Source organism: Gymnogyps californianus, chromosome 19 (assembly GCF_018139145.2).
Source record: "Gymnogyps californianus isolate 813 chromosome 19, ASM1813914v2, whole genome shotgun sequence".
NCBI classification, from domain to species: domain Eukaryota; kingdom Metazoa; phylum Chordata; class Aves; order Accipitriformes; family Cathartidae; genus Gymnogyps; species Gymnogyps californianus.
The window spans coordinates 7,943,594-7,966,526 of record NC_059489.1 but is presented as its reverse complement, the minus strand read 5'-3'; the positions used below and the strand labels follow the sequence as shown (position 1 = coordinate 7,966,526).

Sequence of the window (22,933 nt, the reverse complement as noted above, 5' to 3'; positions counted from 1 at the left end):
TGCCAAACCCAGTGACTGGCTAAATTTCCCGAGTGCCTAGCAAAAAGCCCCAGCATCTGAGCAGCGGGGGACAACATATCATTAGGGGGGCAGCCTCTCCCCTGGCCCTGGTGTCCATGCAGCGAGGCAGACGGTTCCCCTCCAGCTGTGCACGCACAGGAGCTGTCAGTGCTGGTACTCACTGGTTAGGGTTGTGGGTGACCTGTTTGATGACCTGGCAGTAGACCTCATCATGCAAACTCTCCTTCTCCTTGCACAGCTGCATTCAGAGAGGAGAAGACAGCATCAGAGAGGGGATGAGAGCACCAGAGAGGCCCCAGGTCATCTCTGTGCCCTTCCTCTCCCAGCTCCAGAGCTCTGCCAATTTGGCTTAAAGCTTGGGCTTTGCAGCCTCTAGTCTCTAGTGCTATCTAGGCCCAAAGAAGCAGAGGCAGGTTGTGATCTCATCCAGACAGTGATATCCAGGGAAACCATTTACATGCAACCCCTCCTCCCCATTTTTTTTAATCAGCCTCTCTGTTTCAGCTCCCTTTCTCATGTAGGAGGCTGCATTATGGCTCTCCCTGCTCTCTCCCTTCCCAGCAAGGTCTTGGCCCTTCATTCCCATTGGTGCTTCAGCGCTTTGCCCAGGGGAAGGTCTCAAACCTGAAGGATTTCATAGATGCATTCAGCCTCATTCTGGTTCTTGAGTTTTGATTGATCTCCCATGAACCGCATCAGAGCTGCAAAGTGAAGGGTAGCATTTAGGTCTAAGCACAGGTGATCCTGCCATGGGGCGGGCAGTAGACTAGAAAATGTCCTGAAAGCTTTTCTGCTCCACGGGCTATTACGAGGTTTGCATTGGACGTATGTACTCGGTGGGGCATCAGCCCAGGCAGTGTGTGTTCTTGGACACTTTGCACTCGAGGTAAAGTGCATTTTGCTGAACACTTTCAGCATGGACATAGGTGGTTATTAACTGCAGAAATGCCTTAGGAGGGGCCCTCCTCTGACAGTTTTCATTCCCCGCTCTGGGCGCCTTGATGCCTATGTGTGGCCACCAAGGCCGTCCCACTCACCCCTGCTCCAGCCTCTGCAGTGTTGTGTCCTAGGGAGGTACTTACTCTTGAAGTTCTTTGTAGCAAGCTCATTCAGCTCACTGTCAGAGTACCAGAGCAAAGACTCCTGGATTGGGATCTGCAGGGCCAGAATACAAGGGTAAGCTGGGGAGGCAGATCACACAGAGCTGTGGTGCAGGCTTCATAAAAGACACAAGCTCCCAGTATCTTGCAGGCAGCACTGAAGAGTAGGGGGCACCTACACTTCTCCAGAGACTGCAGCCAAGGATCTGCCTGCTGTGCTTTTGCCATGTGGGGACAAAGCCAGAGGCAATGCTGGAGCTGGGATTCTGGCTGTAGCCCTGGGGAGAGACTGGGCTCACCTTGGTGTGCCGGACCAGGTCAGCTGCACTCTTCTTTTCAGCAGACATCCCCTTCGGTCTCTGCCTAGACAGAAAAGAGGGAACATGCAATCCAAGAAATATCCCCAGAAATGGCTTGGTGTGGGTCAAGCTACACAGGTCCTGTGTATGCCTGTTCAGGAAGGACCACAGCCTACTCACGTGGACTGAGCCTCTCGGAAGTAGGCTGTGGCGAAGTCCATCATGGTATAATGATCACCAGCAGGGACTAACGTGATGCTGTTGGGTTCTGATGCCAGGCTGGGAACAGAGCTCTGCAGGGACAGGCACCAAACCCACCCTAAAAGGTCAGCTGGGAAACTACAGTGTGTATTCTCCTCACCTGCCAGACCTGGGAAGGGCTCATCTGTGTGTGGTGCCTCCCCCTCCCACTATGATAGTATTTGAGTGTCTTCATCTGCAAGGATTAAGCAGTCATCTTCTTCCCTCTAGCCTTGGAGGTCAGATGCTACCAGGGCCACAGACCCACCCTGGCAGCTCCCACAGAACCCGGCCATACCCCCTAGAAGTTCCCCGAGGACAACTCACCTCCCTGCTGGTGTTCCTGCTCTCTGGGGAAGCTTTCATGCTCTTCCGCAGCCCTCCACGTCTGTCCATGCTGGTGCTGAGGTAATCAGGGGCTGCAGCCAATTGCACCAGGCTGGTGGGGAAAATACCACAGCGGCCACCAGTGGAGCCGAACTGCCAGCCTGCAGAAACAGGGGAGAGAGAGTCAGGAACCATGGCAGCTACCAAGAGAAACAAGCATTGAAGCAGTCTACTGGCAAAGGAGAGCATAAGACTGACCAGGCTTTCCTGCATCCTAAGATAACATCCCTATAACTATGGCAGCTGGAACAAGGTGGGTTGCGGTCAGAGAATGGCAGAGCTGAAGGCTGACTGTGCCAGCCCTTAACAGCCTGCTTTCCTCTGCTTTACTTGACAGCAGCAGGTAGAGCTTCTGGGCACCGTGGGTCCAGCAGGCCCTTGAACCCAGTCCCCACCTTTCCTGCCAATCTCGACAAACTTCCTCACCTGGCTCCACGCCTTGCATGGGCAGTAACTCAATGAGGTCGCCCTTCTTGAAGCTAAGAAGGCTCTTGTCATCCGCAACGTAGCTGCGCAGAGCAACGACGTAGTTGGTATCCTGGGGAAAAAACAACGGGGAAGTCAAATCTTGTCCCCAGGATGTGAACGACTCAGACCATGTCATCCCATGGACCTTCTCAGGTCCATGTGGGAAACCACCTTCATTCCCTACTGCACTACAGCTGCTCCCTCACCTGCCTCAGCTCCTGGATGAAGAGTTCCACCATGGCCTTGATGCATGGAGCCTTCGGAGAGTGCAGGAAGAGCTGCTCTGTCTTCAGAGAGAACTCCAGGGCATTGCTGCCCTTCAGTTCCACTGACAGCATATCTGCAAAGCTGAGAACACAGCCACCATGCTCAGGCCCCTTCTGACAGAGCTAGGGATGCAGATCATGGGGGTGGGAGCTCATTCCAAGGACTAAGAATGGAGACAGGCCTCAGCATGCTCCAGAGGGTGGCCTTTCACCAGCACTGTATTACAACAGTAATAGCACCATAGGCTGCTCATGGCTTTCACCGTACCACTCTGAGGACCTCCCTTGCGATGATATGCATGGAGCTGACTCACACCTAGCACTCACTGTAAGCAAAGCACAAGGTAGGAAGGAAAGGCCAAACTCATTAGAAGGAGGGTCAGTGCGTCACAACTGGCCTAGGACAATCCTAGAGAGCATGGCACAACCAGGGAATTTTCAGCTCACCCATTCAGTTTGCCTCCTAACACTCTGAAAGCATCCTGCAAATGACAAATTATCATTCTGCAGCAACCAGTGCCCTTTTGCTCACCTGTAGCTGCGAAGAATCTTCAGGTGCTCAGGATTATAGCCAGCTGCTTTCACCACCTTCAGCAGCCGCATGCCCCGGTGAGAAACACCCAGGATCTGGACATCACTTCCACTTTCACCCTGTAAGAGAAGTGCAGCAGAGAGCATCAAAGGCTCCATCCCACCTGGACAGGATGCAGCAGGGGAAGAAGATGCTACCACATGTACCATGAAGGAGGCACTGGGCTGACAGAGGTGTCAAACCCAGCAAGGCACAGAAGGCGCAGAAGAATGAGTGATGTGTGGCCAGGCAGGGAGACAGAAAGAGATCCCAGGTGAACTAGAGCCACACAGCTTAAGCAAGCCCAGGGTCTGGTGAGAAGGTTAAGACTCACATGAACTGGGAAAAGGCGGGAGAAATAGTTAGCCCAGTTATCCCGAGCAGCCAGTACAATCCTCTTCTTTATCCCATCCTCCTGAATGGACTGGACATCGTTGCCAACCCGGAACTCCACTAGCAGGGTTACAAAGCAGATACTTTCTCAGTAAGACAAAGATGGCCAAGTCTCCTTCTGCCCAGGGACTCATTCCCACCAGTCTCCCTCAGTGATTACAGCGCAGCAAATGACATGCAGAGGCAAAAAGATACCATATTACTTGCACACACCAGTCTACTACTAGTTTCTCTCCTCCTCTCCATGAAGCTCCTGTCAAAGACAGTTGGATTTTGAGACAACTCAAAATCCCATCCTTGGGCCTCAGTTTCCTCTCCCCCCAATAAACATATTATAACTAAGTTTTTCTGGCTCAGAGAAATTTCAGGTCCGTTTTCTGGCCATTTGGAATAAACAAACATTCCTACGCTGCACTACACAGCACACATAAATGTGCTTTCTTGCTGCAGTGACAAACATTTCTCCTCTGCCCTAAGTCCTGCCTGAAAGGGCTTGGAGGACAATTTCTCAGTTCAAACCAAAAGCTGGGATGGGCGCAGGGAGGAAGGGATGATGGGGCTGGTAATTACTCAGCAGGTCTTTCATCTTGCGCTTCTCCTCCCTGGAGATCCGAAAGCAGGAATCAGAGAAAGTGTCACGCATGATCTGCAGAGGAAGGAAACAGAGAGGCTTCCATTGAGAAGGCCACATCTGATTGTGTTGGAGCATCTGAGGCTGTGAAACAGAGTGAGTTTCAGAGAGGAGTGAACAGGGGCTTGACTGGATGGACCTGGAGAAGGGACTAACTCCGCTAGGGATGCAAAAGTGAAGGCAACTTATGGAATGTAATTATGGAGTGTTTTGTCCCCAGAAAGACAACAGGCCTTGAGTCATACACGAGTACATACCTGTTCACACAGCAAGTTCAGACAATAAGGGTGACTGAAACTTTCTTTGGGGTAAAACACCTGCAAGAGGAGGAGAAAAACAATAGTGATGTTACAGATGTTGCAGAAATAGCTCCCCAGGGATGTTTTGTAATCCATATGCCATACTGCCAGAGAGGAGTGAGTTCATCTCCAAGGACAAGCAGGGAAGAGACACTGTGAATGTGAACAGAAGGACCAGGAGCGAAGGACCAAAAGTAAAGTAGTGAGACCATAGGATGAACCCTGGTCAGTTCAGTGCACTCTCCAATACTTGATTTTAAACACATTTGTACTATTTTAACAGGAAAGCACCAGGTAGCAACAAATTTACTTTATTTGTAGATTTCTCAGTGCTTTACAGAGGAAGGAAAGGACAGGTAGGGAAACTGAGACACAAGAGTCAGTAAGACAGAGTAGGACCCAGCTCCCCTAGGAGATGATCCCCTGCCTCCAACTCCTGTGTCATGTGACCTCCTCCCAGAACTATCTTTGTGCTTTTATATCACACTGGGTGCCTATGACAAAAAATTATTTTAACCAAATATGGGACCAGTTCCCTCTGCCCATAGCCAGCCCTCAGCTAATGAACTGTACCTCTTTGCGCAGAAAGATTTTCCAGGCAGGGTTGACATAGGAAAAGCTGACACTAGTAGTGAGCTTGTACAGCTGGGTCTTGATACCATCATCTTCTGCTACTGTCACAGCAGAGCCTGTGTGAGGAGAAAGAGCAGTGAAGATGGGCTTTGCTGACTACAGGGTCACCTTCCCACCTGCCAAAGACGTACCAAGAGAAAGGGGACAGTGCCATATGCCCGATTGAAGATTATTGTCAGGAACCCTCTTGAAGGTCAGTGATCAGCTAATGTGAATGCATGCACAAAACAGTCATCATGTGAGCACCAGCATTTCTGATAGCATTTATACTTGCTGTATTAGCCACAAAGTTCAGTGCTCATAATAGAAACACTCCAGAGATAGGGAGTACACAGTGTCCCAGGCAAAATACTACCCCTGTGCTTAAGGTTGAAGACACAAGTTTCACTTTATGTCCTTATAAAAAGGCTGCTAAAGGTTTCAAAAGGACATAAAAGTTCTCCCCTGAGCTTGCAGACTGCAAGTTTCTGGTACAAGGCACCTAGAACTTGTACTGGATTTTCTCTCTGCAGGAGATCTATTAAAGACAGGCTCAGTTTGAAGGCAACCATTCAAAGGCATTGCTTTATGAGGTAGGAATGTCTTCATTTAAGCACTCCCAACTTTCAAAACTTCAGAGTTCATAGACAAGAAATGTAGTAGATCCCACAGTTCAGCACAGTTCTATATCCCTATTCAAAAGCACGTAGGCATTTTTCAGACTAATCCAGTTACTTTGATTTACTTTCACAGGACTTCCTAAAGAAACATTTTTTAAAAGAGAGGGGGAGTGAAACAGGGAAATTCTTTTATACCAGGGAAGCTGCTGTAAGATGGAGTCCTTCAGTAACATGTTTGGCTGACTGTTACCTCGCATGTTATAAAATGTGATGCTGATGAGAGTTTTAAACAGCTCGAAATACATTGGTACATGTATCCGAAATAGCAGCAAAGTATAAAATGAATTATGGCTCCAGGCTCCCACTGAAATTCAGAGGCAAAACCTAAGACTGAATAACACTTCCAAACTACTGCTGAGAAGCATTAGCTATGCCATTTTTCAGGTGGGCAGCATCCAGACACTCTATGTGGCCAATGTCCAAGGTCTCCTGGGCTCTCATTCTCCCTCTGAGAAACATTCCCTCATACCTCAGCCTATCTCTAAGGTCCCTCCAGAGCCTCTAGAAGGTAAAACACTTGGCTTCCCATTCCTCCCTGGTCTAAAGTCCACCCGTTGAATTGCAGCTTTGATAAAGTAATTATGCTTCAGGTAGGCAATAAAATGTATTGTGGACTGGACCTTGATAAAAGTGTAGCCCAAAGGTCCGTCCTTTTGCTGCATTTTTCAGAGAAACCCAGCCCCTCCTTCATCATTTGTGCCTGACATCCTGCACTGCACTGGGAAGAAAGGGATGAGTTAGAGCTGGGGAGTGCCATGCTCATTACTGGGCCAGCCTGGAACTATGAGAGTCTCTCCGATTTCACACAGCCCACTCAGTCTTTGGCCAGCTGGCCGATGACAGAACATGTGCTGTGACTCTCCCAGGCCACTGGGCTGATTCTGACCGCATCCCCTCCGCGCCCCCCGCTACCAAATCCCACTTGGGTGAAGTCAATACTCACCCTTCCCTGTGGATTCCTGCCAGCCTTGGTTCCCAGGCAGGAGAGGCGAAGGCAATGGTGGGGGAGGAGGGGGGGCAGGAGGGGCCTGGGAACCTGGTGGGGTACTCTCCTGGCTGAAGATGGAGAGGAGAGGCAACTGCTTCTCCATGATAGAGCTGGAAGCTGAGCCTGGCTTAGGCTTGAGAGGTGGAGGTGTTTTCTTCTCTTGTGGCAGGGGGGATGGCTGCAAGACAGCAAAACCATTTGACCCAGTCATTCTCTGCATTACTGTGCTCTGTCCTGACACTACTGTTACAGGTCATCCCCAGGGCAGCAGTCCAACCCTGGAAGCAAGATCTGTGTGAACAGGGATACCAGGACCTTTAAATCACACAATCAACACACAGATGAAGATCAACCAAACCCAGGTGCAGAGAACCAAGTATTTGAGATTGAAGCCTCCAGCTGGGAAGGGGAAAAAAAGACATTAATGGGCCAAGACCTTGGTGCCAAATGTGGGGAACATGAGTTGCTTGCTTCCAGATCAGCCTTAAACATACCACAAGATGACTTGCTGCTCCAGAGCCTTTTCTTCAGGACCTCAAGTGACTTTACAGACTGGAACCCAGTCTAGGATGGGCAGCACCATGGTATGAGCTCACAGCTATCTAGTAATCCAACAAGAAATCAGCTGGCTGCTACTGCACTACCAGGTAGCTCCCAACCTGTTGGAGACTGGATATACAGGCCCTCTCTGCCTAGCTCTTAAGGTGACTGGAGAGCAAAGAACTCACTGATTTGGGAGATGGGAGGTTCATCATTCCCAGCTTGGCCAGAGCCTCATTTTTGGGGTCATTCTTCTTCATAAATGGCTTGGACACTCTCCTGCAAGGAAATGGGGAACACAGTTATAGGAGCTGCAGAGAGGTTGTGGCCACAATGGAGCCATGTGGCAGTGCTGGGATGTAGTCCCACTCATCTCCTTCCTGCCCACTTGAGTGGATCCTACTTTCTCACCTGACAGGCTCGATAGGCTGGGGCTCAGGGGCTGGCCTGCTCTGGTACATTTTGATGATGTTGCGGATCTCCCGGCTGGGTGCAGGCCGTGACTCAGGGCCTGACGGCTTCACTACAAATGGCTCCTTCTTCGCTTTTGGTGTCTGCTTTTTTGGCTTTGGCGCAGGAGGTGGCAAAGGGGGAGCAGGAGCTATTGGGGATGACAGCTTTAACCAACAGACCAGCAAAGACACAGGAGAAATCACTTTATCTCATTTAAAGCTCCCTGTCTTTCACCCCAATGCTGACTGGCCATGGCCTTGCACTGCCTTGCTTTGGGATCCCAATTCCCAAAGCTCAGGCCTTTCTCTCTTTCCTCTCCTGTCACATGCAGACTCCCAGAAGAGACAGATCCTTTCCTCCTCTGGCTATATCCTGGCCTGATGCTCCTGGAAAGGTCCTGCTTGTCAGCCTGCCTGGGTCTCCACTGCACAGCATCTTACCTGCCTCTGTTTTAGGGCTAGGCTTCTCCTCTTCCCTTGTCTCCTGCTCCTCTTCCTTCTCCTCCTCCTGCTTTGGCTGGGGATTTGCTGGAGGGGTCCAGGTTTTGGAAGGAGGCCTGACTTTCTTCACTCGGATCTGTTGCTCTCCTGCATAGAAAGGGGAACCTGAGCTAGTTAAACCCACAGCCAAAACGTAGCACCAATGGCATGGTTCCCACCCTTGCATCAGTCAGCAGAAGCCTATGCTTTCTAGAGGCAAAGGAGGGCGTGGCAGTCACAAGCTCAAAGATTTCTAGAAAACTGGCAACACAACACCTCACAATCTGAATTGTAGCCAGCTGAGCAGGCACCCAGAACTCCTGCTACACACAGCACCAGCAACTCCTGCAGGCATTAGCTGGGTTCCAGACAGGGAGACAAGAACACCTTGTTATGCCAGGGAGGCTGCAGAACAAGGTGTTATGATGAGTGAAATTCCCAAAGTGGTAGATGCTCACCCATCTTCTGAAAATATTCTCTCTTCTGCTGGAAAGTTTCCCGAGGATAGTCATCATCTTCACTGTTGGAGAACTCGTCTTCCGTGGAGTCATAAACCTGCAAGCAGTTCACAACATGGTTAGTTAGCACTAGCCAGCAGATACCTCCATAGTGCCCTTAAGTTCAGAGGTGATCTTCCCTCCCCAAGTTCTGATCTAGAACTTCTCCCCATCTGGGAGTGTCTCAAGAGCTCAGTCTTTGACTCAAGGAATCATCAACCAAGTCCAGAGAAGGAGTATGTCAGAGGCCCAAGACAGCTTGCTGGAAGATAAAGAACTCAGAGTGATGAATTTTCCTATGGAAAAATTCCGATCAGCTGGGAATTAATTGGCCAACACTGCAGCCAAACCTCCACAGAGCTAATGTCACTAAGGTTTGATCCTGCGTCTTATAGACATTGCAAGCAGAGTTTGAAAGGCCTCAGTATCATAGGTAAGCATAGGTCTCTGCTCTCCTCTCTGCCAAACCACTGCCACACTGGAAGGAAAGCAGAGCAAATGCAAATCATGAAATTCAAACCAAATTCACCACCACTGTTTGTTTCTCATACCAGTTCTTCTGCCTTAGCTGGCGGTTCTGGAGCCTTTGGTGGTGGTGCAGCATTCTGGCTGCTGGGAGGCTTCTTGGGTTTTGGGGAAGTGGCTGGGACTGGGGCTGAGGCTGGAGCCGGGCCTTGGGCTTGTGGTGGACTTGAGACTCTTGGCCTTGAGTTCTCAAGAGACTGTTGCCACCGCTGCTGTTGCTGCTGCTGCTGCTGTTGCTGGGAAATGCTCATTGCTTGAAGGGTCATCTGCTGGGCCTGAAGGAAGGAATTGCAACGTCCATGAGCTCTAGGCTACACAAAACCACCAGCCATCAGTCAGGCTGTCCCATTCTTTCACTGGTAATCACGGAACATCTGCATAGCCCACTGCAAATTTCCCAGTGTTATGGACAAGGCATGCCCAGGGAGTCTGCTCCCACCTAGGCAAGTATGCAGAGCTCCTAACACCCCAAAGACTCAGCTACCAGTAAGATAGCCTGGGATTTCCATGCACTCACACGGCTTTGTACAGAAAGCAGAACACTGCAGATTTGCATCTGTAGCAAATCCTAGCTTAAAAACGCATGGGAATTACAGCTGAGGCTTCTTGGGGTCTGCTCTTGTCCCTGCTATTCACTCACCTACAGTGCCTGAGTGTCCCCATGTACACAAAGGGGCGAAAAGGGCGTTCCCAGTTTTGCAGTCTTTAATCCCAACTTTATATAGCTAACCCCCAGCACATAAGCACAGAGTGTTACAGAGCAGGCCTAAGGCAGGAGGGGAGCATGGCTAACCTCTTCACAGCACATACACCAGTGTGTTATTCTTCCCCAGTTCCTGGGCCCCTCCCAGCCAGTCCCTTCCACTCACCATGAGCATGGCTTGCTGGTTGATAAAGACTTGCTGTTGTGCTGCTAACTGATTGGGATCTGCAGCTGGAACCACAGGCTGGGGCATAACCACGGCTGTGGAAGACACACACGTCTGCAAAAGCCCACAGGCAATCATTCCCCACAGTGCCTGAGCATCAGCCCAGAGCTGAGTGCTCACTGTGCACCCCGCCTGACGTTCAAATGCACAGGCTCCATTACAACACCCACCCTTCCATCCTCTTCCCCTGTATAGTTACTGAAATGCTGTGTTATTACCTGGTGCAATCCCACCAGCCGCTGGTATGATAGGCATGGCTGCTGGCATCCCCATCATCGAAGGCATGGGCTGGTAAACTGGTGCTTGAGTTATTCCAGAGAAGCCTAGAGGCAAAAGACCATGCGCACAGTGCTTTTGGGAAATCGCAGATGAGAAAGCCCTGATCAATCCTGCAGAGCACATCGCATAGACTGGGTACCTCTGATTCTCTCCACATGCACCAACCAGAGGGACATGTGAATGGTTTGTCTCTTTACACACAGCAGGACACAGCAAAACTCAGGTGGAAAAAGGAAACCAAAGAGAAACGTGTGGCCTGCCAGACTTTACAATAGCAGTATCCAGACCCTGCTTCTGCAGTCTAGCTTAGGACACCACCCTCCTTCATGACTAAGCATATAAATAACTCCTGCCTGTGTATGATTACAGAGAAGGGTTTCTCTTGAGGGATAGGCAAAGATCTCTGGGACTGCCACACCTGTATCAGTCTCTTTGCAGCAGGTAGCAAGGGTGAATGAACAATGAGCCCTGGCCTGGGTGGCATTGTGTATCACGTGAAGGAACTGTGGGGAGAAAGGAATTCCTCTGCTCTCAGCAGTCAAGTCTCACATGAGGCCACAAAACAGAAATCCCACTGAGAGCAAAGCCAGCAGAGCAAGGGGCATGGAGATCAGTCTCAGCTAGGACTAAGTCAGCACACGGCACATGTCTACCGAATCATGATGTCCTCGCCAGTGAGAACAGCCCAGGGATGCCATGGAGAGATCTTTACATTCCTCACTGATCTAAGTGGCCACGTGAGTGACAAACTGGCCTCAGGCCAGTGATCTGTAATAGGGCTTGTCATGCCCCAGAGCCTCTACAATAGCCAAAAATAGTCCCAGTCTCAGTAATGATCTGAAAAGGACATTCTTCACCTTTCTGAAACAGCTGGGTGTGTTCCTACACATGCACATTTCTCAGTGCCATTAATATATCGGTGTTTGACTCCAGCCTACTGAAAATACCTGAGTCTTAGCTCCACAGAAATGAGGAAAAGTAAAGAAACCAAACACACAAACCAGAACCTCTGCAGGGTTCAGACTTACTAACCCAAGGAATAGCTAGAGATGATGGGAAAGTCTGTAAGGAAGCAATAAAAAAGATTAAAACCCTCCCCTGAGAAAGGCAGCAACTATTTTGTGAAAGCACAAGATGAATAGAAGGTGAATACAGGACTTACGAGTATTGGCCTAGGGAAGAGGTGGCCTGGGTCAGAAGCAAGCTACCTGTTGCCTTGACCCCAAGACCAACTCGAGAGAAATTAAAAGCAGAACAAAGGTGGTACCCTTACCTAGCACCTTCCCCAAAGCATCTGTCTCCCAGTACCTGGGAGTGAGGAGTGCAACTTCTGATGACCTACGCTAAAGACCAATACTCTTCATGAATCAGCTGAGCCCATGCAATAATTAGCGTTTAAGGGACTCCCTGACTTGTGCTCACTGAAGTTTATGTAGCCCCACAGGTGTTCCCAGTTGTCCCCATCCCCTCACAGACCTGTAGAAGGAAAGATTCCTCTCTGTGTGGGTCCAATCTTCCCACCTCCTTTCATGCGTCCAGTCAGAATCTCCCTGTTCTCCATATCCTGCATCAAGAAAAAACAGAGTTATATGAGCTCAGAGAGGTAGACTTCACAGAGGGAGAGCCATCCGAAGGCATATCTGAGCTGAGCAGAGGCAGAGTGAATAGGCAGAGGCATGCTTGAGGGAGTCACAGGGACAGGAAAGCTGCAGAGAGAAAGTAAGAGGGACCATGAAGGGACTTACTGGTACTCTGGAGCCTTGATGCAGCACAGTGCTGAAGAGATCATCCACATAGTGATCCAAGCCTACAGGGGTCCTCAGGTCATCTCTGAATCTTGGATCTAAGAGCAGAGAGAAGTCTGGTGACAAGGCAGGTAAGGAACATTCCCCTGCCTCCAGTCCCTATTAGACAGTCATGTTTTGGAGTGGAGCCCTTCCTTGCTCTATATCAAGAAGGATCACCTGTCTCCCCCTCTGCTCTGGTTCCCCGGCTGGGGCCCATCTGGCCCTTCCCAGTGCCATCCACAGTTCTGGGCAAGAGCTTACCTGGATGGAGATGGTTGAATTCTGGAGGCAGGCTAGGTGGTGGGAAGGTAGGGGCCCGGATGCCTGGAGCAGGAGGGATCCTGTTGAAGAGGAAAATTAGATGAGGACAGTGCAGAGTGCTGAGAGAAAGATGAGCCACTGGGTGACAGTGCCACAAGTGGTGGGGCAGGAGGATTAGGTGACTTACGAATCCAGGTCAGAGTTCTGGAAGAAGATTCTGTCCCTTTCAGGAGTGATGGGGTACTCAGCTGAGGACTGAGAGGGGCTGCTGAGGTTGCTGGTCTCCTCCATCTCTCCAATGAGGTCCAGCACAAAGTCACAGCCCAGCAGGTCCTGCCATGTGTTGCCAGTAAACATGGAGATAGACCACCCTCGAGACTTCTTATCACAGCCCCTGGTAACAGGGAAAGGAAGGAGAGAAAAGGTGTCCAGGTAGGCAGGGGAAAGGGAGAGAAAGGAAAACATTGCATTCAGTTTCTTCTTGCCTTGTCTATCCTGGCTTAAGTCCTTAAGATCTGGGGTGTGAATCAACTATTAAGTGCCCAGGGTCAGGAAAAAACTAGAATCACTCAAGATTTGTCCACTTTTTTTTTTTTTTTTCATCTTTTCTCTGAAGCTGCTCTGACAGATCACGCCAGTGATTCCTCTGTTCCTAAAGAGGCCTGCAGTTTATGCACACAGATGGAAGGGTGAAGGAGAGAGCACAAGCCAGAATGGGTAAGGAGTGGCTATTCCACACCTGACCGTATAAATTCTAGCCTGCAGCCCCGACCAGTCTGAACCTTAGAACTAGTGACAGCCTCTTTCATACCCCCAGATCTTCTCCCATCCTCTGGCAGTACCTTGCACTCAGGAGCCAGCCTGCATACTGCTCCCCAGTCATCCAGGACTCCACCTCAGCTGAGAACTTCTCCTCTAGCACAGAAAAGAAAGTCAGTACACACAGCCTCCCCGGCAGGACCCAAAGCAACACCTAAGCTGCGCAGTACACAGGCAGAGCCCAGCTGAAAAGTCTTACACACTCCTGAGCGGGGGCCACAGGAGGACTGAAAGCACACGGAGGGCTCCACATGAACACATTCACATCCAAAATATCTGTTTGATGGCACAGATTGGCATTTCCAACCTGACAGCTGAAAACCCTCGCAGTGTCCTGGTTTGCTTGGGCCACCACTGCACTCACCAAGGAGCCAGAGCAGGGATGTTCTGCATTCAATTCACAGAGCTTCTGATCACTCAAGAGGCAGCATAAGGCAATATTTGAGAAGGGAGAAAGGCAGAAAGTCCCTGTAACAAAGGCAGCAGTTGCTGCTGCATGGGCTATGCAGTAATGGATAACAGGAAAACTGGATCCATAGAGATGCACAACCAGAACAGCCCTCTGTTCAGAGGGGCCCAAGCCCAGAAGAATCTCATCCCTCAGCCCGAGTAGTCAGTCTCATCAGGCCCAGACTTTGGGATTTTTGGGTCTAGATTCAGATGCTTGTATCCACCATGGTTGTACCAGCCAGAAGCAATCGGTGTTCTGATCCCTCTTTACTAAGCTGAGGGAAGTATTTTCTGAACATTGATTTCTGCACTGGAAAAGTCCTTAGGGACTAGAAGATAGCAGAAGGGCAGAAGCACAAGTTACCGTTAAAGGTATGAACATCCAGCACCATCTTCCCTCTCCTCTGGTTTGCAGTCCACTCCAGCTGAGTGGGAGGGTAGGCCCGAGAGAATGTAGAGTCTATCTCTGTGTGCTGTGCTGCTGTCAAGATCTTGCGCTGACAAACAGCATTGTAGCCCTCCATGCCATGATCTGACACAAATCTAGGAAAAGGCAACTGCAGTTAGCATACTGCTCATCTCTCTTAACCTTAATGAAAATGTAGTCTTTTCTCCTCCTTACTTCAGCAACGGCTTCTCCAGTGCTGGTGAAGGGGCAAAGCAGCTCAGCAAAGTCGCCATCAGGACCCAAGCTCGCTGGCTGTGCTCCATGTCTGGGTTTTTCCATGTCTGGGCAACCACCTGACTGAAGATTTCATTGCGCAGAGCCACATTATTCAAACCTCTCCCAGCAATGTAGTTGCCCAGAAGTACCTCTTGCCAGCCATGGAGATTCTTGTCACCAATGAACCGCAAAATCTAGAAGCATCCAGGGGGAAAAAAAAAGAGAGCGCTCTAGCTGTAACCCTCTGTCTCAAACTGTGTTGTAAGGTGACAACCTCGGTTGTAGACACCAGGGTGTTTGTGAACCTAAGAAGAGTAGCCAACACTCAGATCGGGATCTGTTCTCAGGTTTCGTGCATCATCTAAGTTCTGGGGAATTTGAGAGGCAGTGTTCGTAGAGATTGGACCCTGACTAAAAGTCAGGACGACTTCAGTCTCTTCTTAGTTATGCCTCTGACTCAGAATTTGTTCTTGGGCAAAATACTTCCCTGTCTTTGGGCAGAGCTCAGATAGACAAGCAAGTTACCGTAGGCTCTTTGTTACGGTGTCTGAGCCCACAGGCTGCCTAGGTGTAAAAATACGTAAAAGAAATTGATGCTTAGCTGATCTTTGTGAAAAGCTCAGAGCGCCAGACATGAGGAACCACTGTCTAACAACTGAGTGTTAAAAAGACTTTGGTGTAGTTAATATTATACCAAGTAGTATGAGATGTGGTATCTCAACCAACACACTTAAGCAATGATTCAGCTTCTTGGCAATGCATATCAACATCTTAGACGCTTTTGTAATTTGTATTTCTCATCCTTAGGTACAGAATAATTTCTTTCAGCCTCTACACTTCAATATATCATTAGATTAAATTTTTTCTAAAATGTGCCATGGACAGCTTTGGAAAGAACATTCATGAGTGATGGCCTATTTTTTTCCTCAGAGAACACCACTTCTTAAAACGGTTACTGTTAGTAAGCATGTCAGAGATTCACTGAGCAAAACAGGAGATGGTGGTTGTTTAGTTCTCATGGAATACTTTGTAGTAAATCCCTATGTATTACAGCCTTTGCCAAAGAAATAGTATATTTTTTTTTTTTATTAGCAATGGAGAAAAAATATCTTTAATCTTCAGGAAAAATAATAGTAGAATGCTTAAACACAATCCTGTTCACAAGATTTTATTGAAGCTTTTGCTCTTCTATAATTGGGATCATTAGGACAAAACAAGAGACTGGTTTTAGGTATTACCTTTCCTAACAGGCTTATGTTAATTGCATGTAATTCTCAAAAGGATTACCAGATTTACTTAGAAATTACCTGAAGTTTCATTCTATTTTCAGAGTCAACATTACCATTTTTAAGAAGAAACGTATGTTTCACATCCACAGAGATGAAATAACACCATCCCCCTCACGCAAACACTACAGAATTAGGGTGTGGTTCCAGGTGTAGTTTTCTTGATGACAAAGTCCCTGCCTTTTTCCAGCCTTTATACAACAGTTCACTGTCCCCTGTTGTGTACTGACGCAAATGTATGCCTGAGATACAATCAATATATTTACTATAAACCACATCATGGAAAAGATCTGAGTTAAACTTTTTTATGACTGACAGATAAGAATAAGTGCTTGAGAAGACAGATCCCCCTTATACTGTCATTGCTACTGAATCTGGAATACTGGGAAACTAAGGCTTAGCAGTCTAATTCCTGTACGTCCTGCCAAATTCGGAGGCTACATCACCAGGCAATTCACTTTGATCCCATTGGTTTATGGCTGGTCTATGCCTCACCAAGAACACAGCAACCCTAAGGGGCTGCATGTGATCTCTGCCAGACTGCTCCAGTGCCTAGAAGGAGCAATTTATTCTGCTCTCCTAACACACCATGTATTGTAAAAACAGTAGCCACCATCAGCATCTTGCTGTATAACGGCATCAAAACATGGTCTTATGCCCACCCGTTCTTCAACGAGGCCCTGGTCAAGAAAGATGTCTCTTACCAGTTTGTTGATCTCAAGCGCGCTCTCCTGGTATTCAGCATCCAGACGAGTTAAGGGGTGCTGCAGAGGCTGACCAGGGGCAGGGAAATCTGTCTGCTACAAAGAAACAAAAGGACAGAAACTTGGAGTTTGTTCCTGGTGTTACTAGAACTAATGTCCCCCTCCAGAGGGGAAGCAATGAAGAGATATAAAAAGAGTCCCTACCTGGAAGTGTGACTTAATGAAGGAGGAGAAAGGATAGCTGTTGATGGTGGGTGGGAGGGAAAGGTCATCTTTGACCTTGACTTCTGGAGGCAATGCCTCAGTTATCTGGTTGGCCTGTGCTCGGTACTGACCTGCAAGAGAAAGAGGTCTTGTGTTGTAGCAGTTGGAAAGGCAGCCAGAACACACCCAACTCACAGTGCAACACATGGCTAACATACATCTAACCTTGCCTGAGCACCTGTACCAGCCCCCTGGCTCCAGGGACACCCAGTCCACCCCTGCTGCCCTAAACCCCCAAGCAGGCACATCCTCACTTCCTTGAGACCACAAGGCCTAACTTCAGGAGAGAGCTTTTACACCTCTGATCTTTCAGACTCTTATCCCTGGGTAACACCCAGAGGGCAGTCAGCACCTGGAGTTTCAATTCTGTTATGCAGAGTTTACAAGGCAGGATACACTGAGCCTGTGCAGAGATACTGCTGACAACTGTTCAGTCAACAAGTAAATGAGAGATCTTCATGATGAGGCACTGGATGAGGGATTTACCATGGATAATAGAGAAGCAAACATTTTCCTAAATGAAGAGATTTCTCAATGCAGCACAGCTTCTGTGCATTCCTCTATCTCCAAACCAGTGTGTCCCCTGATGCCCCCCTCCTCCGTGTTTGCATCCCACCAGCTTTCATTTTCAGCAGTTTCAGTGCAGTTTGTCCCCTAAGCTCCTCTAGGTAACATTGCTCACTAGACCAGCTGATATAGAGGGGTATGCCATGAAGTGTGAGGTGTTTGGGAATCCAGCACAGTCTGCTCCAATTCACGAGACTCTTCTGCCTGATTGTATCTTTTACTGTACTACACAGAAGGCCAAAGATACAGCTGTCATTTTATTAGATGCTATACCAACATAAAGGGGCAAATCCTGCCTCAACCTATTTCAACTTAAATGCATACATTGTACAAAGAGTTACAGAGGAAACAAAACTGCAAATAACTTAATGCTCAAGATCATGTCAATAACTTGGTAAATTATTTCAGTTAGTGATTTTGGTGATTTGAAAACAAACCAAAAAACTTTCCATCCCAAGCAAAATGTTTCCCTTAATTGTTATGTTGTTACATCCTTAAGTTGTTACATTGTTTCTACATACGTCTATTTAAAAAGAAGTGATTACTTTTGAACAAATAATTTTTAATGAAAACCCCCAAATATTTCTTTGAAAGTGCCAAAATTGTAGTTTTGACTTCTTCACCTTCAATTTCCTTAAAGATTTTTGAGTAGAAAAAAGATGGGTTTAAGTGCTCACACCCCAAATATCCAGCTCTGCAAGAGACCTGGGTTCATTAAAGAGTTTGCTGTCACACAGCTTTGACCAAAAAGTTTTGCACCATCACTCTCATCAGTTCTATCAGCACAGTTCAAAAGAAGAGCTGAGAAGGTAACAAAGATACTGAATTTTAATCTGGTGTTCTGCCCACTGGCCCAAGTTGCTTTTCCACCCTGTCGTGTTGGGAAACAATATACATGACACCATTTGCCTTTATATTTACACTGCAATAATAATAAATCAAATATAACCCAGGTGACAGACAGCAGGTAGAACAAGCACATACTTAAACTGCTAGAAAACAAGGAAATAAACAGTAAAGTAAAGCAGTGCAGGAAAGGGAGGGAAGGAGAGACCATTTCTCACCTTCAGCTAACTGCAGGAGGGCAGCAAGCTCTGCAGGGATCTCCAGCAGTCCCACGTCCTGTGGAGAGAGCGAGCAAGTCAGTCACTGGGGTACCAGAAGTGAAACAACATATAAACCCTGAGCTGTTCTGGTGAGACTGGGTAAAGCTGCCTTTGAAAAGCTGACCAGAACAAGGATCGAGCATCTGAGCAAAACCAGTAATTTCTGCCTATGCAACATTCAGAAACATTACAAATACGGAAGTATCATATTAACACAGGTATGTGACATGGGACAGCAAAAGAGGGAAAGGTGAGTAATTCCTGGAAAAAAAAAAAAAATCAACTGCCACAGGGGGAAATGACAGGAAAGTTTACTTTCTTTGACTCATGTCTCATTACTAACAAGATTGGCATATTGTACAGAAGATATCATGGTTGAAGGGTAAGGGCCATTTCCTCCTACTCCTTTTTCTGCCATTTTTATTTTTCAGTATCCAAGAGTGCTACAGCATAAATAAAAGAGACCTGATTCTGATCTTTGATGCACGCCACTATTTTGGAGGTTCCTAAGGAAGCTCAGATCTGTACCTGGTAATTCAGATGAGAAACGGCCAATGAGCCTTGATTTTTCACTGTTTTGCACCTTGCATGATGCGTGCATTTGTGCAAGGTAGGAAGTAAATGGGCCAATGCAACATAGTGTATCAGCATCAATGTTTGCATGTAACATCTGTTCAGGGTATTTCAGACTGGACTACTCAGATTAAGACACTATGAAACCAACCAAAGGCACAAAGCCTGAGCTTTTGGGGGTTGCCTTTTTTTTTCTCTTTTCTTTTTTTTTTTTTTTTTTTTTTTTTAAGATCTGCATAGTAAAGCCTCTAATCACCAGCATACTATTCTGACATCTCTCTCCACAAAAACTCTCAGCAATGCTTAAAGATAGATTCATAGCTTTTTTGATCAGTTTGATTTTGCTTATAAGAAAATACTTGACTTTAAGTCTAGCTTTTCAATGGCATATTCAGGAAGTGTACTGTGAAATTCCACAGTCCTGGATCCACACCTGAGGAAGCAGGTGATATTGCAAGAGCACCCAGTGCTAAGTATTCCTGTCATTGTTACTGACAAATCTGTGCAAAATTGTGGATGGTGTCAATTCAGATTTCCTTGCTACACACATCATAGCAAATGTATGCCCGGGCTAAACATACAAATAATGACATTAGTTAGCAGTGTTACTTATAGTAGTTGATACAGGTTAAACTTGTTATGAAGCCTTTAATACCTCCCTTCCTCTACAACATCTTCCATAAATATATTTGTGCAGAACTGTCTCATTCCCACCCTTCACAACAGAATATGATTACCAAAAATAGTCTTCCTCCCAGCTCCAAAGAACAGGTCCAGTGCTGTGAACAAATACAGTACTCTGCCTCAGGACCACTTTATGATGCCTGACTATGCCCAGGCAAACACTGAACTAATGAGATAGTTATGTATTAGAAGGCTCTTTATACCAGCTAAACTGCATTCTTGCTGCTAGGTTTCCAGCATACATGTGGGCTCTGTACACTCTCCAGACATTTTGCTGTTCCCCAGCAAACCTGGGCTGAGGAGGCATAGGGGAGGGAGAACACCCTGAGAGCCTGGCTTGTTTTATCTCAGACTCTCCCAGACTGTTTGACAACTTACCATTCCTTGGTTGGGACTGTTCTCTGTGTCACCACTGGCCAGGGACCTCCTTCTTCGTTTCCTTTCCTCTAACTCCTGCATTTAGGAGATGAAAGGGGAATAGGGGGGGGAAAAGATGTATATGAGGTCACTTCCAGCTGCTTCTGGGGGCAGACTCTACAGATGGGCGTCCTGCTCCAGCAGATAAAAATGACAGAACAGAGCCTTCTTGGGACTCAACGCAGTGTATTGAGAAGGGGATGCCCAGGCAAAGCCCTTAGCTTTGCTGAAACACCACCTGCCCTGCACAACATAATTCAACAGCAAGAGCCTTCACCACCTGCCCAGCATCCCTGCCACACCTTTCCTCCCTTGCCTAGCATTTGCTGTGTCTCAGGACAAAAGTACACAGAAGCTGTCAGAAACATTCACCTGCCTCCTCCAGCATCAGAGTATGGTAACGCAGCCTGAACATGGACGGCTGAAGTTGTCCATGGAGAGAGACCCCTTTAGAGGGGGTGGGAGGGACACCAAAAGCCAAACTCCCTTGCAGCTCTGCCCTTTCCCATCCATTCTATTGTCCCCCAGCCTCACCACTCACCTGACTCCTACTCCGAGAGGGAAAAGGAAGGTCTCTGTCTCTCCCTCTCTCTCTCTTGCTTGTCTATGTTGCAGAATGGTGTAACTAGATAGGAGGTTACGAGGGTTGGTCTGAGAAAGACAGTAGGCGTGCTAAAGTCCAAAGGGCAGGGCTGTGGGTTGGGGGGAAAAGGAGGAACTTTGCAGCAGGTGAACTTTGAGACCTTTATTGTTGCTACAGCATGTACAGAGACCTCAGCAAGCAAACACTGGAGGAACAGAAACAGATTCAAAAGAGCTCTGCTGTTGTGGTTACCTGGGAGAAAGAAAAGCTGGATCCTGTCCAAGTAGGAAGGGGCAGGAAAAGGAACAGAAACACACACTGCTCTGGGCCTGGCATGGCAGAAGGAACCTCTGCAGTCTTCCAACACCACCACTGACCTTAACCCTCTGCCCCATCCTTTGCTAGTCATGCCAGCAGCTGTACTGGGTCCCTCCCTCGTGAAGCTGACAGCTATTGGGATGTTAGTTGCTACTCTAAAGATGAGTGGTCTGATTCCCTGTTTTCAATTTTCTTTTTAATAGCTTGTGCAAAATACATTCAACCCATTTGACAGAACCATGGCTCTCCCCTGCACACAATTTTCCATCTTCTCAAACCACTGCCATCCTGTTCTCACCCCAACTATGGGCCCAGCTGATTTCCAAAAGGCCAAGGACTTCAGCAGCCTGAGGTATCTGTAAGGGGTCAGGGAAGGATCACTGTGGACTGAAAAAATCTTGCATTTCAGTCAGGATCTGGGAAAACACCAGAAATTGAACTGGACAACTAAAAGAGCAAGATGAATGACTCCGTACAGCTTGAGCAGAACAGCAGCTCTGGAGGCCACAGATGGAATAAGCTCATGTCTTGTGTGGGGCAACCTAGAGAAGCTCACATACACAGACATACGAATCGGCTGCATTTGTACTACCTTTGCCAATTCTTAACTTCGTCTAGGGAGAGAAGGCTCCAGTCTCTATGGTTCCTTCTTTTTACTACATTTATGTCAGCCAGAGAGTGAAGGACACCTCACTGGATCATTTCCAAGAAACCTTCTAAAGCCATCCCTGCCCCCACCTCACCCAGTCACCAGCTCTCTCTACTTAGAGCAGAAATAGCTCCTGCAGTACACCTGGTTCTGAGAAGAATGCTGTTACCTGGCAGTGCTTCCTCCTTTGAATCAAACGTCTGGAGATTAAAATCATGGTATTAAATTGCACCAAAGTCTTCTTCAGCCTCCTGTAACGCTTCCTAGGGGGATGTGAAAAGAGAAGAATTGCTAATGAGGGAAACATCAACAAAATTTAGGCAGACTGTGGACTCAATTCGAGGGTATGGGCCAAACAGAACATTAATACAGTCAGCCAGTCCGGATTTGGTCTTACTGTGTTAAGCCTGGTCCTCTCTTAGATGTTTTCCCTACATCCTTTACCCTAGGTATCACAATATCAGCCTTAGCACAGGCAAGTTACTGTAACTGTTTTGACAGCAGCTGTATTTCCGCTGGAACCTCTGCTCAGTGTTGGAAACCGGGCTGGGAAGTCCCTTCTCCACCATTTCAGCAACAGGATACCCCTCTGCAGAGCAGGCCAGGAGCCAACATGAGGAGGGGCCTGGCCAGGCACATCCCCACCTTGCTGTCCTAGGCAAGGACAAAGGGCTGTACCTCGCCTGGCCTTTGACTCCTGACCTTGCCTGGTAACCTCGGAAGTGAGCCTGAATGATTGTGACTTTCTCCTGGAGGACACGGAGGCGTCTGCGGCGAAGGAGGCATCGGAAGTTCCTTTGCAGAGTAACGATGGCCCAACTCTGCCTCTGGTTCCATCGTCTCTCCAGAAGCTGCCTGGCCTTCTCCTTCAGAAAGACCTGGGCAAAGGGAACAGCTGCTGACCCACAAGGAAAGCAGCCAGCTTCTCTAAGAGCTGATCAGTAATAAAAGCTGCCGGTTTATCTCTTTGTAGCCTTTAAGGCTCCCTGCTAAGGAAACTGCACTCCCTTAATTGGGGAGGGCAGGAGGCACAGGAGGTGACAGATGTGGATGCCTTTGTGGAGGACAGGGAATCAGGGAGTGATGAAGGTTAGTAGGCAGGAAAGGCAGAAGCCCATATCTCCATCAAGGAATGCTGGGTAGA

At 48.0% G+C, this 22,933-nt stretch overlaps 1 protein-coding gene across 1 annotated transcript in view; it reads right to left on the bottom strand.

Annotated features, from left to right (window-relative positions):
• The window catches only part of MYO15B (myosin XVB), a 46,550-nt gene that overhangs the window by 5,776 nt on the left and 17,841 nt on the right, over window positions 1-22,933 (bottom strand). Inside the window, exons 21-54 of the mRNA XM_050908659.1 lie at window positions 22,492-22,667; window positions 21,959-22,052; window positions 20,201-20,275; window positions 18,524-18,581; window positions 16,833-16,963; window positions 16,629-16,724; window positions 14,597-14,832; window positions 14,339-14,517; window positions 13,548-13,620; window positions 12,893-13,099; window positions 12,706-12,785; window positions 12,403-12,500; window positions 12,134-12,221; window positions 10,597-10,701; window positions 10,319-10,413; window positions 9,476-9,724; window positions 8,886-8,982; window positions 8,389-8,535; window positions 7,907-8,096; window positions 7,684-7,771; window positions 6,911-7,133; window positions 5,249-5,364; window positions 4,634-4,693; window positions 4,316-4,391; window positions 3,687-3,805; window positions 3,314-3,432; window positions 2,722-2,863; window positions 2,474-2,585; window positions 1,988-2,148; window positions 1,601-1,713; window positions 1,421-1,484; window positions 1,104-1,176; window positions 646-722; window positions 183-259 (exon numbers count right to left, since the gene is read on the bottom strand). Of these exons, the coding sequence (XP_050764616.1) occupies window positions 183-259; window positions 646-722; window positions 1,104-1,176; window positions 1,421-1,484; window positions 1,601-1,713; window positions 1,988-2,148; window positions 2,474-2,585; window positions 2,722-2,863; window positions 3,314-3,432; window positions 3,687-3,805; window positions 4,316-4,391; window positions 4,634-4,693; window positions 5,249-5,364; window positions 6,911-7,133; window positions 7,684-7,771; window positions 7,907-8,096; window positions 8,389-8,535; window positions 8,886-8,982; window positions 9,476-9,724; window positions 10,319-10,413; window positions 10,597-10,701; window positions 12,134-12,221; window positions 12,403-12,500; window positions 12,706-12,785; window positions 12,893-13,099; window positions 13,548-13,620; window positions 14,339-14,517; window positions 14,597-14,832; window positions 16,629-16,724; window positions 16,833-16,963; window positions 18,524-18,581; window positions 20,201-20,275; window positions 21,959-22,052; window positions 22,492-22,667 (4,094 nt within the window). The remainder of the gene's footprint in view (window positions 1-182; window positions 260-645; window positions 723-1,103; window positions 1,177-1,420; window positions 1,485-1,600; window positions 1,714-1,987; window positions 2,149-2,473; window positions 2,586-2,721; window positions 2,864-3,313; window positions 3,433-3,686; window positions 3,806-4,315; window positions 4,392-4,633; window positions 4,694-5,248; window positions 5,365-6,910; window positions 7,134-7,683; window positions 7,772-7,906; window positions 8,097-8,388; window positions 8,536-8,885; window positions 8,983-9,475; window positions 9,725-10,318; window positions 10,414-10,596; window positions 10,702-12,133; window positions 12,222-12,402; window positions 12,501-12,705; window positions 12,786-12,892; window positions 13,100-13,547; window positions 13,621-14,338; window positions 14,518-14,596; window positions 14,833-16,628; window positions 16,725-16,832; window positions 16,964-18,523; window positions 18,582-20,200; window positions 20,276-21,958; window positions 22,053-22,491; window positions 22,668-22,933) is intronic.